The 18,951-nt window shown below is 39.8% G+C and overlaps 2 protein-coding genes across 2 annotated transcripts; one reads left to right on the top strand and one right to left on the bottom strand.

Annotated features, from left to right (window-relative positions):
• MTRES1 (mitochondrial transcription rescue factor 1) lies at positions 1-3,054 on the top strand. Its single transcript, XM_053458883.1, has 4 exons — positions 1-106; positions 1,228-1,663; positions 2,178-2,250; positions 2,524-3,054. Exons 2-4 carry the CDS (start codon positions 1,236-1,238, stop codon positions 2,701-2,703), a joined length of 681 nt encoding a protein of 226 aa, XP_053314858.1. The 5' UTR covers positions 1-106; positions 1,228-1,235; the 3' UTR covers positions 2,704-3,054.
• Positions 3,055-8,151: 5,097 nt separating this feature from the next.
• BEND3 (BEN domain containing 3) lies at positions 8,152-14,104 on the bottom strand. The gene is made up of 4 exons (XM_053460842.1): positions 13,441-14,104; positions 11,807-11,861; positions 11,441-11,649; positions 8,152-10,759 (listed from the first exon to the last, which is right to left on the bottom strand). The coding sequence occupies exons 2-4, from the start codon at positions 11,847-11,849 to the stop codon at positions 8,528-8,530; spliced, it is 2,484 nt and encodes an 827-aa protein (XP_053316817.1). The 5' UTR covers positions 11,850-11,861; positions 13,441-14,104; the 3' UTR covers positions 8,152-8,527.
• Positions 14,105-18,951: the final 4,847 nt, after the last annotated feature.

Below are 18,951 nucleotides of genomic sequence, written 5' to 3'. Positions count from 1 at the left end.
AGCGGAAGAGAAACGGACACCAAAAGGAGGCTTGGAACGCACGTTGCGCGGAGGTCAATTTTCAGTGTGTGAGCAGAAGTAGCTGTGGGTCCGTGTGACAAGCGAGGTGAGGCGGATACTGACTTCTTGTAATTTGCCAGCAGGAGACGAGAGAGTATATTAGCAGCAGTACTGGCCAGCGCCGTGTGTTAAATGCACATGTTGCATTAAGCATGCTTGAGATGAGACATGGTAAAGTGTGCTTTGTGTCCTTCCATTGCAGGACGGGGAGGAGAATATTTTGGGCATGACCTTCTTTTGCTTTGGTTTCATGACAAGTATTCACTCTGCAGCTTGCAACCCAACCAGTGTTTCCAGTTTGATCACAAAGAAAGCCACACAGAGCAAGTGTACCTTATTTCTAGATATAATCTCCAAACACATTTTTATTAGCATGTGTGTGTGTTTTAAGTTGGGGGTGAGGAGTTTTTGATTGTGGCTAATATAAATCATCAGTGTTTGGTCATTGTGTATTTAACTAGAATTCTATAAAATTCTATTAAACACAGGAAAGGACACAACACAAAAAAAACAAACAGTAAAAATAATATATATATATATATATATATATATATATATATATAACTCAGTAAAGCATATCAGTGATTCTGTGTTTAGGTTTGTTCATGAAATTGGGAAACAGTGGAGTAAATCCTTAGGCTTAGAAGTCTTTACTTTAAAATGGAAAAATAAGCCTGCAGTTGTTTTTAGTTGGTATTTTTTCTGCCATGTTATATATTGATTTTCTTTTGTGTGCATCTTGATGAAATTTGCAAGTGTTTTCCTTAACAAAATTCTTATTCTATGAAAATATTATTCCATATTAATGTTAAAATATTATTAAAAGTTTTAGCGTAAAAAAAGTTTGTTTTTTTTGTATGAGGTGGGCATTACCAGCAGCAGATACCAAGATAGGCAATGGTTTAGTTTAATTAAGGAAAGAGATGCTAATCTCGCTATACTTTAGGTTATACATGTTACCTGCATTACATCTGTTTTGTTAAAGGGACACTACAACCGTCATATACACTTTTTAATGGATATGGTAGCATTGTGGTGCCTGTTGTAAATGTATGGGCGATTCTGTTGGTTCCACATCTGCTGTTGTAAATGATATTTTCATTCCTGCCGGTAATATGTAATATCTGTAGTTCCTCATTTGGATTTTATTTTTATATATCTTTGCAGGCTATGAAATGACTGGAGCCAGACTGTCCCTGTGTGCCTTCAGGAATCTTCAAGTATATGCCAGACTATCTCCGAAACATGTATTTAATTGTGGCACGTGCTGGACACATTACAGACTTGTGTCAAATACCCTAGAACATCACCGAATCCCTATAACTTTCCAAATCCCCACAAACTCTAGCTCGATTTTAGCTCAGCAGTCGGGAAACATTTTTATAAATTCGGTCAGGCTTAAAAGTAAGAAAAGTCAGAAGGGCAGCAAAAGTTCACTGCAAGAAGATGATGACGAAGAGGAAGATCCAGAAGATGTAAGTGATTATGAAGATGAGCCAGTAGAAGACCCTAACATCCCCAAGGATTATAAAGACCTAGAGAAAGCTGTGCAGTCATTTCGCTATGATGTAATTCTTTCTGCAGGACTGGATATCTCAAGAAAGTAAGTTATAACACGCCTTCATCCAGAGCCAAACGCTGTATGAGAAAGCCATGATGGGTTACTAAAGGACCCTGGTTTGGTGCTGTGTATATTTGGTAACCGTGTGTGCACAGTAAGAATGTGATAAATATTTGATACACAGCCGCTTTCTGTGTTCTGCAGAGTGTTTCTATGCAAAACGCTTTGCTGAGCTGCTTGCACAGCCTCGTTTAGCATGATGGCCAATTAGCCTGTTCAGTTTGCCGTTGTGCCTGCAAGGCTCAGGATTAAATTCTGCTGCCAGGAAGAAAGGAGTGTGTCTAGCCTTTCAGTTCTATGGGTTATATACTGTATGTATTAAACAACTCTACAGACAAAACACTCTGAAGCAAATACAGATTTGTCTCGCTGAACTCAGCACAAAGCAGTTTGCTATGACTTTTTATGGTGGGCATTTTACCTCCAGCTATTGAGCCTACAGTTTAATAAGTATCCATATTCCAATGTGTCTTTCTGATCTGATTTAAATTTTTAGCAAAGTTGAAGAAGCATTTTACAACAACTTGTTACGGCTGAATGGGGAGAAGCTATGGAAGAAAAGCAGAGCGGTAAGTTTTGGCTTATGCGCCATTGCTACTAATAAGATTACCAGGTGGAATGAGTAAACAACTCACTGCTCTTACTTTGATAGAGAGGCTTGCTGGCAATAAGAAAAGCTAATTATATGCATAACTGTGCAGTGTTGCAAATATATCAAAGTTTTAGTAGTCTAGGATGTAAACTGGCAGTCAACGGTAAAATCTTTTCAGATATTGGTTAAAGTAACTGAATGCGATCATTTTTCATCTTGGAAATATGGCTAAATATTTATTTCCCCTTAGGTGAAAATCGGAGACGCATTGGATTTAATACTTGAACAAAATAAAGAGACTGAAACTACAACAGTGATGAGAGTCATCTTGAGAAGTGTTTCAGATGAAAAGACAGGAACTGAGAAATATAAAGTGACATTACGACGCTGGAAACATCTAAAGCTAACAACCCAGGACATGCCAAAATGAGAGTTGCATGCTTGTCACTTGGGGAATAAATGTGCAATGTTCAAAAAGACATTTAAATGAAAATGGTTTTATCCACCTTCCACCCAAAAAAAAGTGTTATTTTTAACACTGACCTGCATGACCTATAGGGCAATACTGTCGATAACATTATGCACACCTGGGTGCCCGTGTGTGTTGTTTTTATTAATCGAGGAACACTGTAATTTCTAAATCCTAGAAGGAACATGGAGTACGTGTGACATCAAATCCTGCTTCTCATCTCCAGATATCATTTTAGTCATTCTTGTATTGATTTTTTTTTTTTTTTTTTTACATAAAGTTTGAAAATGAAGACTTAACGTTACTCTCAAATTTTCTGGCTGGATATTTATTAAGGGTGAGCCTATTACACTAAAATAACAACCAAAATTGTGTATTTGTATACCCTTTGGTTGGGATATCTCTAACTCAAAGGAACAGTCTGAAAATTAATGTTCAGCTACAACTGAAGCAAACAGTGTTTGCAGAAATGACCCTGTCTCCTGCAATTTAGTGAGCAACACTGTTAGGTAACTTACCCAGCACAAATACATCGCTGCAGCAAAAGCAAAACGATCCGTTAAACTTTAACTAAAAGTAGAGTTGGTCACAATAACAATGCACCAGCAGCCCACTTTTGATTGGTTCTACAGCAGTTTTTAACCGCTGCAGTTACCAAACGCAAAGCATTTGACCTGGAAGCACCCTGGGCATCCATTGGAGCACAGCATTGACTGATATTTAGTCTCCACAAGCTTGTGGGGACAAATAGTAACCTTTGCAATGCCGCAATGGTGTCATACCATAGCTTTCAGGCTGAACAGCAGCTGCAGAGCCCCGAACAAAACAGGTATTAACTAAAAGTACAGTTGGTCACAATAGCAATACACGAAAAAAATAAAAAGCGAGCATGTATCAAACATCCAACCTAAGACGCAGAATTTACACAATTTTGTGGGGGAAAACACTTCAGCTGGCATGATTCTACTTGCGAGTTATATGAAAGAACAATGCTATGTACATGTCAGTTGCAATAAGTACAGTTGTATGAAAAAGAAAGTACACCCTCTGAATTCTATGGTTTTACATATCAGGACATAATCATCTTTCTTAGCAGGCCTAAAAAATAGGTTAATACAACCTCAGATGAATAACAACACAATACATTACACACTGTCATGATATAGTACACAAAATAAAGCCAAAATGGAGAAGCCATGTGTGAAAAACTAAGTATACTTTATGATTTAATAGCTTACAAAACCACCATTAGCAGCAATATTTCGCAGTAATCATTTTCTGTATGACTTAATTGGTCTCTCACAAATTTGGCCCACTCTTTACAACGTTGCTTCAGCTCATTGAGGTTTGAGGGCACTTGTTTATGCGCAGCTCTCTCAAGGTCCCGCTCTAGCATTTCAGTTGGGTTGACTGGGCCGTTACAATACCCTGATTCTTTTTGTCAGCCATTTCTATTGTAGACTTGATGGCGTGCTTGTGATCATTGTCCTGTTTCATGACCCAATGTCGATCAAGCTTTAGCTGTCAGACAGAAGGCCTCACATTTGACTTTAGAATACTTTAGTATACAGAGGAGTTCATGGTTGACTCAATGACTGCAAGGTTCCCAGGACCGGTGGCTATGAAACAAGCTCAATCATCACCCCTCCCCCACCGCGCTTGACAGTTTTTCACCAAACACGGTGCTGTGCATTATGGCCAAATGTCTCCACTTTGGTCTCGTCTGTCCAAAGGACGTTGTTTGAGAAGTCTTGTGGTTTGTTCAGATGCAACCTTGCAAACCTAAGCTGTGCTGCCATCTTCTTTTCAGAGAGAAGATGCAACCCTTCCAAACCCTTTCATGTTCTGTCATGAACTTTAACATGCTGAGGCCAGTAGAGTCTGAGATTTAACCTTTGAATTTTTTTGCAATTTCTTTGAGCATTGTACAGTCTGACCTTGGGGTGAATTTCCTGGGACATCCAGTCCTGGGAAGATTGGCAACTGTCTTAAATGTCTTCCACCTCTGAATAATCTTACTCACTGTAGAATGGTGGACTTTAAATTGTTAGGAAATTGCCTTATAACCCTTCCCAGATTGATGAGCAGCAACATTTGCTTCTCTCAGATCATTGATAAAGTCTTTCCTCTTTGGAAATATGTAAACACGCACCTGAATGCACCACACCAGCAAACTGCTAAAACTTTGGCTTTTATAGAGGTGATCACACTTGCTGATGATCAATTAATCAAGGGCTTTTGATGTGTCTCCTACTTACCATCTTAATTCCTATGGAAGCAGTAAGGGTGTACTTAGTTTTTCACACATGGCTTCTCCAGTTTGGCTTTATTTTTGTGGAATAATTCATGATAAGGCATAATATGTCATGTGGTGTTGTTCATCTGAGGTTGCATTTACCTAAGTCTTAGACCTGCTAAGGGAAAGCTGAATGCTATGCCTTGATATTTAAAACCATAGAATTATTGTGTGTACTTTTTGACACAACTGTATATCACATATACAATTGTTTAGGACAGTCTAATATCCCATACAGCCCCACCATGAAGAACCCATGCTAAAGTACTTTGTAGATACTTTAATATCTTTACATATGGGAAAGACAGTTTGAAAAGGAAAACACCTCACCTTGCTGCAGCCCAGACCATGTTGGCCTTCCAATAGCTCTTTATGTGAACAGCCCATTAGCCAATATTTGTTTTTCTTCATGGTACACAAAGCATCCATCGTGCCAGGCAGGTCATGGAAAAACATCCCATTGGCGACAATTGACGTCCCTGGCACAAACAGTGTTGCTGTAATGCCTTGATGTCAAAAAAATAGTTTTTCTCTCCCGACTCTCCTGAGGTACTGCATTCAACCATGCAAGTCAATGGAGCCCAGCTTTCAAATCACAATGTGAATAGTAAAATAAATATATATAATTAAAGAAAGGGAAGTAAATAAATTTGGTAACATGTAAAAATAATTCCCCACTGATGTCGTCATCATCAATAGAAATTTTGAGAAAGGCTAGTGATAAAATTAGTGCATGGAAATGGTTAAAATACCAGCATTTGAAATACCCTAGGGTTTCTAGTTTTCATATATGGTTTGATGGGGTAAATTGAATTGACCAGCTTCAAAAATGTTCCAAACAACCACATGATGACCACATATCAAAACGCCAATTTGTGTGGCCTCTTGGCCCCTAAACAACCCAACAAACCCATGAATGAAGGGTATCACTGCACTGAGGAGACGTGGCTGAACAGGTATTGTGATGTTGTTTGACAGTGACATATACCAGGAGTGGTAAATTCATACCAAAACACAATGTGTGCACTACCACAAACTGACTACGGCTGGTAGTAGAATGACCGGATTTGGAAAAATAATGGTTTTCAAATAGCAAAATGCTACTTGTACTTATTTGTCTATAACTTGCAAAAGAAAGCAAACAACATAGGCTATTTCTTAACTCAGAGATTATCCTTAAATAAGCAACATGTGAGATCTGTTAAGACCATCTGACTATTTCCTCTGGTTGGATCCGTCTGGCGATCAAATCAGGCTAAGCTCAGTGTTAGGTTTAAAAATAGCTGCTAACTTTAGTTGGATTTGGTGTAACCTTGGTACAGCAGATAGAAAGGAACTCTGTTGGGAACGTTGTCCTATAGTAGGTTTGCCAAGTTAAATCTGCCCAGTTCTGCTTAAGCTTCCCTCATTCAAAAGCAAAAAGTCATGGCTCACACTGCACATCCTTGAATATACAGTCGAGTGGAAAAAAAAATACACCCTCTTTGACTTGAAAGGCTTCTCCATTTTGGCTTTATTTTTGTTGAATAAATCACGATATATCTTATAATACAGTGCAAGATGTCATGTGTTGCTTATCTGAGGTTGTATTTCCCTCATTTTAAGTCTTGCTAAGAAACAGATGATTGTTATGTCCTGATCTGTAAACCATAGAATTCAAAGAGGGTGTATTTTCACGCAACTTTAAATCCTGTACTACGATTCTTTAGGATGGCCTAATGTCTCATACAGCCCCACTTAAGAACCCGTGCTTAAGTACTTTGTAGGTACTTTAATATCTTTATATATAGGAAAGACATTTTGAAAAGGAAAACAACTCACCTTGCTGCAGCCCACCACACCATCTGCATAGTATTTTTGGCTATATGAAACCACCAATCACTAGCATTAAAGCTCCTTCTTTGTTTCAGTCACATGGCTCATATGCAATTTCCAACAATGTGGCAACACTATATATATATTTTTTTTAACAAAATACAAATTACTACATCCAAACTTATTATAGTAACTGCAAGTATGAACATTCTTAAGAACAAACCTAGGAAATTCCAATGCAAAGGCTTTATGTTTTCAGCTTTCCGAAATGTTTTTTTTCCCCCGAAGTGGCCATATACTGTAAAATACGATCAGTCATATTGTCAGCATTTGCTTCAGCCGTTAAACACAGTTCTTTTAAAACACTGAAATGATTGAGGAGGCAGTGTTGTGTATTTATCGTTAACAGTAACATCCAAATAAACTTTATTTTGACCATTTGGAAGAGCCATGTATAATGCAACATTTTCTAATCAAATGCATGTAAATTGTGAATGTAAACTACTTAAATGTGAATATTAGTTGTTAAAATTTGATAATTGTTTTGAGTGTTAGGCCTTGATTACAGTGGATTTCTAGCAATTTTTGGGAAATTTAAGAACCAAGTAGATTTAAGAATCAGCAAAGAATACATCTTTGGAGATAAAAATAGCACAATATGATAAGTGCCAACATTCTCAGGAGCCCAAAGTTACACACATAATAAACATACATGTTTACCTCATTATATAACGGTATTCATATTCAATGTCAACTAGGTGTTAAAAATCAATGCAAATTAGTAACCACTTCACAAATTAAGAGGTAGGTGTTGGCCACATTTCAGATATCAAATTATATTATTTTCCTATGAATGACCTAAATTAGCTTGTTCTACCATTCGGGCCAAAACAGAATCCCCCTTCAAGAAGAAAAAAACAGATTTCTCGTGAAAGGACAAGAACAAATGGACATCTGAAAGAGTCATGCAAGAGGCACTTGTCACATAAGGTTTTGGAAATGTAAAGTAAAATATGTATAATACAGGAGTTGACTGATGTCCCTACAGCTCCACTTATACTACAATTTTCATGAGAATTTTTTGAACAGTTGGCACACTGCAGTTTGGCGTGATTTTGTGAGCCATATTCCAATAAAAACATGAAAGTTGAAAAGGTTTTTAAAGAGTATTTTTTTCAATAGTTTGTTAAAATGGTTTTGTTTTAGAGTTTCTGATCAGACCACAAGGAACAAATGTAGCTGAGCAGAAATCCAAAATGAAATGTGTAAAAAAAAAAAAAAAAAAAAAAAATTATATATATAAAAACAAATATGGCCCTATATCACAATGCATGTTTTGCACATCAAGGTCATATATCCATTTCCCTACCAGAGGGATCAGTGAAGCACTGCAGCGCAGCAAAGGCCAAAACAAAACATGAAGAATAGAAAATATTAAGGAAAAAATAAAACAGCATTTGACCTAGTCAATAAAGTAAGAAAACATCTATTACCAGTGAATAAAACAGGTTTGATTCCCAGGTGAGTGCAAATATGCTGTAGACCTCATACTGCTGCAAACTATTTACACACTTCATATATTCACTATTTATATTTCTATATAAAAGCAGCACTAGGTCCCTCGGTCTATACACTAAAAAATAATTTACTAACCAAGTGTTTTTTCTGTAAGAACTACTTTTTAGCTTTCTTTGCTTTTTTAAGTATGTCACATTTTTTTCTGTTTGGGCGCCTGCACCTTTCATCAATGCTTGGAATACATTCATAATGCCAAACCTCCTCCATCTTGTCCACAGGGTAAACTGCTTCCACATAATGGCGGATAAGCCTTAGTCTGACGGGGTCAAGCTGCTTCTTGTTGCAGGCACCCGAGTGGTTGTATTGCAATCTAAGATTTTCGGCGGTAAACAACTCTGGGAAAAGTCTCACAAGGAGCCTGGCAGCAAAGTTTCCAACAGACAGACTTTGTTGTACAATGTCTCTTATTTCTTTGTCATTTAAGATGTACATTGAAGGCACGGGGAAGTCAGGAGAATGAACAACAATCTTATCCAGTGGTATCTTGCAGAAGTCTTTTGTACTGCGTTCCGGAGGTAGCGGTGGTTCTTCGATCAGATCCCTGAATCTTTCTGGGTTTAGGTCGAAATGGACAAAGTCTCTCCTTTCTGGTACAGGTACATAAACCTTCCTCTGCTGCTGATAAGAACGCCTCTGCTCTGTATCCCTACGGCGACACCGTTCATCCAGCTTTCCAACAAATTCTAGAGTCCAAACTCTATCATTTTTTGCCCGTGGATACAGCATTTGCACATAGTGCCGGATAAGTTTTACTCGGACTGGATCAAGCTGTTTCTTCCCAAGCGAACCACTACAGTTGTACTGCTTCCTCAAGTTCTCATGCGTGAACAGCTCTGGGAATAAGTGAACCAGCAGTTTTGAGGCAAAATTACCAATGGACAAACTGCTCTCATAAATATTTTTTAGTTGTTCCTTGGTAAGGAGAAATTGTGGATAAGGAACCTCAAAGTCAGGAGGTGGAATATCAATTCTATCAAAGTCAAATGGTACAAGCCAAACCTTTTTGGACCTTCTTCCTGGTCTGTCGGTGTCCATGCCATCCTCCAACTTTACAACAGACAGGTCATCGGGTAAGCTTGCAGAGTCATAGCAGTCATCCCTCGTATCATCACATTCACTGCCATCCATTAATACACTTTCCAACTCATCATTAATTCTTTGAACACACTGCTGCAGCCAAACATCATCATCATGTACATCTGGAAAATAAATCTCTGTATACTGCCGAATCAGTTGTAGGCGGTGTGGATCTACAACTAAATTTTCTATTTCTCCAGGACATCTTTCCACAAGCTTTCTGTGGTCAAAGATTTCAGGGAATAAACGGTGCAGCAGCAAAACCGCAAATTCCCCAGGGGAAGAAGCTTCATCTAAAAACTCACAGAGATCATGTGAATTCAGAGTGTATTCTGATCCAACAGAATTTGCTCTGCTCAAGGAGGCTTCTTCCTCTTTACCTTCAACATAATGAGAATTTTGCTGTGACGAGACACAAAAAAAACTGGGTGACTGCATACTCTGATGGGTGCTCTCCATCTGCCTTTCAGCCCAAAACCGGTTGAAGAAGTCATTTATTTGAGGTAAGCACTCTAGCTGCCAGATGGCAGTGTTCTTAACAGCAGGGTAGCAAACCTCTACATAGTTGCGTATAAGTTGGAGGTGAAGTGATTCAAGCTTGGTTTTGCTGTTGAAACCACAGGTGGCACAGTTCCTTGAAAAGTCCTCTTTTCCAAAAAGCTCAGGAAAAAGCTGAATCAATAACCGGCAACTAAGGTCCCCGGCAGAAGTGGTCTGGTCCATTACTTGTTTCAGCTCTGCACTCGTCAGTTGGTATTCAGGGGGAGGCTGGAACTCGGCAACCATATCCAGAGGACTCACTTTCTTCTTGATTCTGTTTACTTCGAGTGACAGGAGATCGACTTTACTATGCAACTGTGACATATTGGAATTAAGTGTGTTGAGGGCAAAAAACATTTTTTGTATCAAAGAGTAAACGTTGGATTCTTCAATTACCGACGATGTCATTAAAGTGCTAGCAGGTTCACGTTTGCGCAGGTCACTAAAAACACGCAGATTTGAGGGACTGTCATGGTTTGTCTTGTCAAAACCCTCATAAGATACTTGCAGATCTGATGTAACAGGATTCCTTTTCTCTGTTATCTTATGTGAAATGCCATAGAGAGGTTTCTTGTATGATGTTACAAATTCATGAACAGTTTCCTCTCCTTCACATACAGATGTGGTGCTATAGTCAGAGTTTGTACTCAACTCCACATTGGCCTGAGCAGAAGATCCAGACTCTCTGTTCTTGGTGCAGGAAAGTAGACTCTATTAAAAAGAAAAAGAAAGAAACCCAGGGTACGTTCTGATTATTCACAAAGTAACGCATGGTTTCCTTACATGACACAGATTACCATGCAAAATACTATAAAGTATAAAAATCACCTGGATAATAATATTTGCCAAATTTGAGGAAGTCACCCATCAGAGAGCAGAATAAAATTGCAACAGTGGCAGGATTTTCTCTGTGAAAAATTACTAGTTTCATTAGCATAAACATAACCCAGCATTGTCCAAGCTGCAAGTAGTAAAACATAATCAGTTTTAATCACAATTACAACATTAAACCACCATAAAATATACAAGCCACACATTGGGTTTAGAAATAACAAAAAGTGACACAAACATCCTCATAATTTTCAAAATTCCTGAAGGAACATGTACTGGTCACTCCACAACACTGAGTTAGATGCCTTTTTGTGGATACGACACATACATATTTTTGTTTTTGATGGTTGATCCAGTGAGTATATTGAGTATCCTTGGAGTCATGGATGAATCCCCCCCACACACACACTTTTTAGCGCAAAGCTGGCAAAAGGTTTAAGGTTTTTTTTATATCAAGTCATCTAACCCAACATCACAACAATATCCTTATTCCTAACACAAAACAAAAATAGTCTTGAGACATTAGAATACTGTGTTGTTACATGAAATCACTAGGCTTACCTCTGAGACGAGTTTCCTTCTTTTAACGGTGGGTATAATTTCTGCATCGCTACTTGACCCGTCAGACATGAGAGAGGTTTGTTTGCGTTTGTTGAGGTCAGGCCGAGAGATATTCGTGCATTCCGGGGTTTGCTTCCCTACAGGGGCAGCAATCGAGCAATCCAGCAAATTTCCTTCTCTTGACGCTTCAACTTTTACAACGGATTTGACTAGTATAAATAAATAAATAAAAACACTAAGATTACAACAGATACACCTCAAAAATAAGTACACACATTAAATGTAATACACATTGTGTCAAACACTAATAATGGCGTCTATTGTATTACATTACAGTGGGCTGGATCAGATATTTAACTGCAATACCTTCTGTATCATCATCTTCCTCTCTGAATTCAACTGGGTTCATTTTCTGATGTACCTACAAGGCAAAAAAAAAGCAGACTTTGGATTCTTCTTATGGCCAACACAACAGGTTTTTAAACATATTCTGTGACCTCTAAAAAGCCTAGAGCTTGGTATACACCAGGCAATATTTTGTGCTTTAAAAAAACTTTTTGAAATCGCTAAGTTTCTGGAAGATCTTCACATGCATATATAATGGTGACATTATCTGAATAATTAATACGTCACCAAACTAACATCAGTTAGCCCTTTTTACATAATCTATCGGTCTGTCGGTTAGGTTTGTCATTCCATTTGAATGTATGTAGTATAAGAAGTGCTGAGTAAATTAAAAGAGAGTATTAATATTAATAATAATAATATCTGAGCATTGATTGCAGGACACACCAGTACATGTGGTTTTGTTTGGATATCCGTATTCCGCACAGTAAGGATGTGGCTAATAATGTTGTAAGGGTCTCTCAAGGTTGCAGACGTAAATCTCTGCTCATCACTCGAAATGAAACTGTTGCTGTTCCCCTTTTAGCATAACTAACAAGCGGTGTAATTAATGAAGAGATATTTAGCTTAAAAGTTCACGTCATCCAATGAGAGATCGCGGTTGCATGCGGCAGAGACAGTATTATCTGATTTCCAATTCCAAGTTATTGCCCCTCTCGTTAACGGATGCTCGAAAAGACTGCATCAACAGCTATGACGTTGGTTTAGCGGGCAGTGTTGGGTGAGTTTCAAATTCCTATAAGTCTCTGGGACAAGCTATATACATAGCTCATTGTATATGTATTTGATGATTATATTCCACAACAAAAAAAAAGGCAATTTTAGAATTTCTTGTCGAAGAGAGTTCATGGGAAGGAATAATCAAGAAAATCCAGAAAAAGGCTGGTACATGATCACAACAAAATGTATGTCAAAGGCCAACACGCTGATCACATGCATACAGCCATATAATACGCCTCCAAATATAACTGAGCAAATAAAAACATTGCCCCAATGATAGTAACAATCAACAGGAGTATTCCACCGGTTGCTATGGTGACAAGATGACTAAACTGCACCAAAATCACTCTTTACTTATAGCCCTAATGTTTGGAAACCCTACTCATGAGGGTGGAATTATCAGGTATGTTCCCATAACATTGACATGTAAACATGATTAGTATCGTGCATTACCTACATGCACAAGGCCAGCAGCATTGCATATATGTTTTGGTACCTATGGGAATATATATATATATATAGCGGAACTTTGCGGTTATGCCGGTCCACGGGCAGACTCTGACGTGCCATCACTCCCTCGTGCAGAGCAGCCGTGTTTCGACGGGTTGTGACGTCACGGAGCCGCTGTGCCACTAAGCGCGCCAGAAGGACAATGGCAGGAGGCACCCCACGCGCCAGGCTGCGCGCTCCCACATAAACGTTCGAATTCTGAATGGCAGCCCACGCCGAACTCTCCAAAACTAAATCACGACTTCGGCGGAGTTCTACTTTCCGCACGAGACGGGAATACATTCTATCCAATCACGTGAAGTCTTTATCAGTCACCCTTACGACCCCCACAACAACACTGGCCGTGTGACCCCCTCACAACTTACCTAGGAGAGGGTCCCCCTTCCTCTGTCTTCCCTCCAGCGTGTGCGTGTATTTTTCCCGAGTGGACACCTTGATAACGGTTCGGTATAGCTTGTCTTTCCAGTTCCGTCTCGTGTTTTGTTTTCTGGCTTTTTTTCTACCTCCCCACGGCGTGTCTGTGTCTTTGTGTGCTGCGTGTCCGTGCGTTCTCGCGTGACGTGACGGGACTCCGTGTGTGTCATTTCCGCAGAAGGACACAGGGAGACAGAGGCTGCAGTGGGAACAGCCCCCTGCCCTCTCTCCACTTAGACACACACGCAGCCAGGACACAGAGGGGGGAGGATCTGCACCCGTCAAGGGCACAGACACTCGCGTGTTCAGCCACTGTGGAAATAACTCGGATCACTCCCTAAGCAGTAGCAGCATCACTCACGTGACTTTGTGCAAACTTTACTTTTTACACGCGAGGAACTCGCAGCCCTGCTGTGCTAATGCCCCAGGTGTTCATTAACATGCATGTATACATTCCTAAGCATGTCACGTGATGAGTGACACGTGAGATAACTGGTATTAGCTACAGTTAATGGGCTCCTTTTCCCAGTTGCTTTATCTCCTATACCCCATCCTTTAGCAATGGGGCCGGACGGCACCGGCATTGAATTCAGCGGGAGCGCGTCCTGCGCATGGCACAGGGGGTTGTGATGTTTACAGAATGCAGTAAATGTGTCGCATGCTGGTAGATTTGTTTGCTGTACGCGTCTCCTGCATGGAAAATAGCTGGGATGTGCGCTATGGGGGATCCTATGGGATCACCATGTAAATTTCAAGGGACCTCTCAGCCATTACAGTGCATATGATGTCCCTCTAAGCTTCTGCCAGTGCCCACTACAGAGCAACTCACACACGTTGGGCCCTGGGCAGTCACCTAGGTAACCATGTGCAGGATCCGGTTGGAAGAACGGCAGCTTACATGATTATATACCCTCCCGATGGGGGGAAAGCTGTCAAGTAAGAATCAATTTAAAAATTGACATGTTACTAGTTTATCAATTAACAAAAGAGCCGTGATCTCAACATCGAGTCTGTCTGGGATTACACGAAGAGAGAGAAGCCACACGCTGCCTAAAACCATAGAACACCTGTGGTTATTTCTCCAAGATGTTTGGGAGAACCTACTTGCTGAGTTCCTTAAACAAACAAATTCAAGTTTACCTAGAAGAATCGATGCTGTTTTGAAGGCAAAGGAAGGTCACGACAATTTTTTTCTTTTTATTCACTTTGGATTTTGATAAATGATAAAAAAATAAGATAATACACTTTTCACACCTGTCTAAAACTTTTGCACGGTACTGTATGTCCACTATACAAATACAGTAAAGGTGATATAAAACAGACTGCTTGTGGTCATAAAGTCTGAGTACATCATGTGCATACCTGGGAACTCTCTGGGTTTGACCCGGAGATTGACATGCCCTGCTCCCCGCCCATTTCTTCCTTTACATGGGGGTGTCCCCCCCCCGACATCAGCGGGACCGCCCACCGTCAGCGGGACCACCGGCTGACGTCAGTGGGCAGTCCTGGCCGCGTCCCGCAAGGGAAGCCTCCGGGTAGCCGGAGCTGAGAAGTTCCCAGGTATGATCATGTGTATAACAGGCTATAGCTCTGGCTTCTGTATACATGGAGTTTGTTGGACAGAGTGATTCTAGTACAAATGTCAAAAATTGTCACGACTATAGCAACCAATGGAATGGTTTTGTGACTTAGAGTAGCCATTTGACGGTAGGCTATGTGATAAGACCTCTTGACCAAATATATATACCAAGAATGGCACTCACAAGATGAGAATTGTGAAGATCATCCACAAGAATCCTAGAAATATGTGGTCTATAGCCATGCATTTCACCAAATATTCTTACTTATGGAATCCAAGAACCACTGCGCTTCATAATAACCATGAGCATCAACCATAATACAGAAAAGATATCTGCAGTCAAACCTGATCTGCTCAGATCAAAACCTGATTGGATGATAAATGTTGCTTTCCCTCCTTTTGTTGAAATGCCTAATATTTGCTCGATTATAAGACTAGGTTTTTTTCAGAGCAAACGCTCTGAAAAATACCTCTTGTCTTATAATCAGACCTCAAATAGGTCTGACTATGAGACTAAGATCCAGATCCCCCGCAGCGCATCTTATCGGTGTTCTGACTCCCTGGTCATGTAGACAACTTCCGCTGCAGCCGGAAGGAGGTGCGGTTAGCAGCGGGGGTTGTCTGCATCCATCGCGCAGACCTTCCCCGGCTGTTGGAGATCAGGGAATTCTCTCTTACAGTCGGGGAAGGTCTGCGCGATGGACGCAGACAACCCCCACTGCTAACCGCACCTCCTTCCGATCAGGGTGGTGTGTCAATGTAGCGAGTGTGCTGCCTTAACCTTGAACTGGACAAGTAGGAGAAGAGATGGCAGTGAAGACTATATATATTTTTTTAGTAGTGAGAAGAATATGACCACTGTTTTGAGTAGCTTTGACGGGTTGCACAGAATTCGATACATTGACAAACCTGCCTGATACACTAACATAAGGCAATAATTCAGAGCTATGAACCAAGCACCCCAAGCCAGCCAACTGTTTTATGTTATAGAAAATTGGAGCGGATTTACCTACAGATGTTTTCCCTAGCTATTTAGTACAGATGCAACACCATATGGACCCCCCTTCCACAGACGGGAATGCTATCTGATTGATTATTTTTCTTCTCTTCCTTTTTTTTTTTTAAGAAGTTTGTCACATAAGCGTCAGAAGAAGCAGGCACCTCGAAGCATCACTAGATCTTAAGATCCAATCAAATTTTCATGGGGGTCAGAATGGCCACCTAACTAAAGCTTAATTGTTCTCGTAAACCTCGGTTCAGACCTCGGAATCAACAACTAACCACTTGCAACCAACATCAGCTGAATACTCAGTAAGGAGGTTCCCAAGTCATGACTTGGATACAAGGACCAGTAAATGGACCATCTTCTATAAAACATTGCTAAAAAGGAAACAAAATCGATTATAGTCCTTTATGCAGAGGAGGATGAATAACGACAAAGTCAAGTAATTCTGAAAGCAGCATGATACTGTGGATAGTCCTGGCTGATTGAGATTCAAAGAGTAGTCAAAAGACAGGCAGTGGTCAATAAGGCTAGCCACAACTGGGAGAAATGCACCATGTTGTGAGAGAGCAAGGGCAATGCAACGTTAACTAGGCCAGAGTGTGGTAGCCTCAAAGAAGGCACTAAAACTTGTTAAGGTTGTCCCTTCATAATTTCATTATAAAATCAATGCATCCTTGCAAACGCCTGCTCTGGTAAATAAAATATCAATAGCTAAAGGCTTGATACACCATGTCATGCAGTAGGATACTACATAAATTAGGAATGGGAGAAAGTATTTGTACTTAGATTAAAAATAATTTGGTTAAAAGACAAAATACATTGGGTTGCTGTTAATGGAACACTTTTTTAGTTGGAATACCCTAAGGGTCTTTGGTCCCATAACTCTTAATTTATGATCTGCGACAGGGCACTGAAAGCAATATAGCAATATTTATAGATGAATCAGTTAAACAAAAGGACTGGGCAGTAAAACGGTTTAACCAGAAAAAAAATAAAATTATGAATTTGGGAAGAAAAAACGTATGCTGTGCTTTTTCCAAATTTATTAACCAAGCACTGTTTTTTTTTACGTTGTGTTTAATCTTCTTCCTAGATGGATGTAAAACAGTTCCAAACACATCTCATGCTAACTAGACTTGGGCGCCGGCAGAAAATTTGTTTTTGACGAAATTCGTCCGTCTTCGTCTTCTGTTCGGATGAAATTCATACACCAGTTTTGTTTTGGAAATACCATTCGTCCCTCCGGGTTGCCATGGAAACAAGAAATAAATGTGTAGAAGTTGTTGAATTAAAATGGCGAGATTCTCCTCCTCTTAGTGTAGTTAAACTGTAAAAATCAGCATGCATGCGCAAAGGCTAGCGTTTACTGCTAAACTAAAACATAATGTTGCGTTATGTACGTCACTACTCACCATGCAAGCAGCCAAGAGATCCTTCTCACACTGCAGCTTTGGATGGTTTTGTTTGCCTGTATTAGCTCATGGAAGTGCTATTTACTAAGAACGCAGATAATGTTTGTTAGAGGGACCCTCTAGTCTCCTAGTGAGTCTCTCGACGTATTTGTACTGCAGCATCCACCGAAGACATCAGAGGTTTGATGCAAATATATTTGATTTCACACGATCCCTCGGTGAAGAATGCGTTGGATTCCTCGTCTGACCATGTATGAAGTTGTACTCTGCACTCATTGTTTTAGCAAACAGGGCACACGGCACCAGTGCAAGAGATTATTTACAAGGGCGTAGGTAATCTCCCTTGTATTTACAAGGGCGTAAGTATGTAAAGATGCATTTCACAAACAAATTTAGGGTGAAGCAGCCATTTAAAACGTGGTGCAGGAGCAAGATGGCAGCTCCTACACAGAACAACAAAAAATGGGCCAATTACCAGACCTCAAATCCAAACCTAACAATTCAATAATAATTAATACAAAAAAAAAACATTTTCGATAAACACGACGCATGACATAAGGTCATCTGCCATGTCAAAGCACCCAATGAGAGGTGAGCCCTACAGTGTAACTAAACCAAGGCAAAATGGTTGGGCTTCCAAACCAAGTATAAATAAGAGAGCAGTCTTTCTACAGCTCACCCATAGGTATGTTCCCACTAATACGTTACTAGGAATAATTCAACAAGCAAAATACATTCTAAGTAGGTTAGTTTATTACAAATGCGAATAATGTATGAGGTGTTCACAAGCAGTAAGCTTCCTCTGTTTGGTCAATGGACCCCACTTTTAACTATGTCATCTCAGAGTAAATTCCCCACTGTGCCTCTACAGATTAGTCTGTTTATTTATCTGGGTGTCGTTCCCTAAAGCTAAATTAAGACTGAATTTGTCCATGTGAACCAGAACGTTACAATCTTCCACACGGACTTATTGAACCGTCTATAAACCAATCCGTCTGCTCATTAACAGTAAATAGAGTATCTTTACTTTACAGACCTACATAAATTAATCAACATTTTATTTTAAACAGAAACCATAGGCAACTGATTTAACCTGGTGCAACACGATTCTATTAGTATGATAAAGGAAACGTATGTAGAAAAGCGTAAATACTGATTTATTTAATGTAGTAACAGGGAGCTGTGTAACAACAACTCCCATCACTGATTTGATTTTCTTGCTGCCAGCTGGCTGAGATTTATGGACATGTCTAATTTAAGGTAGTCACACCCACGTCCATTAGTTAGTGGGTTAGAAGTAACGAAAGGAAGGTTTATTTTACCAAGAGGGTGGTAGATAAACGAAACAGTCTCCCAGCAGACATGGTAGAGGTTAACAAATTTAAACCAATGAGCACCTCATAATCCATGTAACATCTTTTACCATTGTTGTTCTTGGACATAGCATACAATGGCTTCTAGCACA

This window comes from Spea bombifrons, chromosome 3, assembly GCF_027358695.1.
Source record: "Spea bombifrons isolate aSpeBom1 chromosome 3, aSpeBom1.2.pri, whole genome shotgun sequence".
NCBI classification, from domain to species: Eukaryota; Metazoa; Chordata; class Amphibia; order Anura; family Pelobatidae; genus Spea; species Spea bombifrons.
Note: the sequence above shows the minus strand (reverse complement) of the source record. Positions and strands in the feature narration are given on the sequence as shown.

Coding starts and splice junctions, on each gene's coding strand:
- MTRES1 (XM_053458883.1), top strand. CDS start 1,236: ATGACTGGAGCCAGACTGTCCCTGTGTGCCTTCAGGAATCTTCAAGTA. Junction 1,664..2,177: donor GGACTGGATATCTCAAGAAA/GTAAGTTATAAC, acceptor TTAAATTTTTAG/CAAAGTTGAAGAAGCATTTT. Junction 2,251..2,523: donor TATGGAAGAAAAGCAGAGCG/GTAAGTTTTGGC, acceptor ATTTCCCCTTAG/GTGAAAATCGGAGACGCATT.
- BEND3 (XM_053460842.1), bottom strand. CDS start 11,849: ATGAACCCAGTTGAATTCAGAGAGGAAGATGATGATACAGAAG. Junction 11,650..11,806: donor GGAAGATGATGATACAGAAG/GTATTGCAGTTA, acceptor TATTTATACTAG/TCAAATCCGTTGTAAAAGTT. Junction 10,760..11,440: donor GAAGGAAACTCGTCTCAGAG/GTAAGCCTAGTG, acceptor TCTTTTTAATAG/AGTCTACTTTCCTGCACCAA.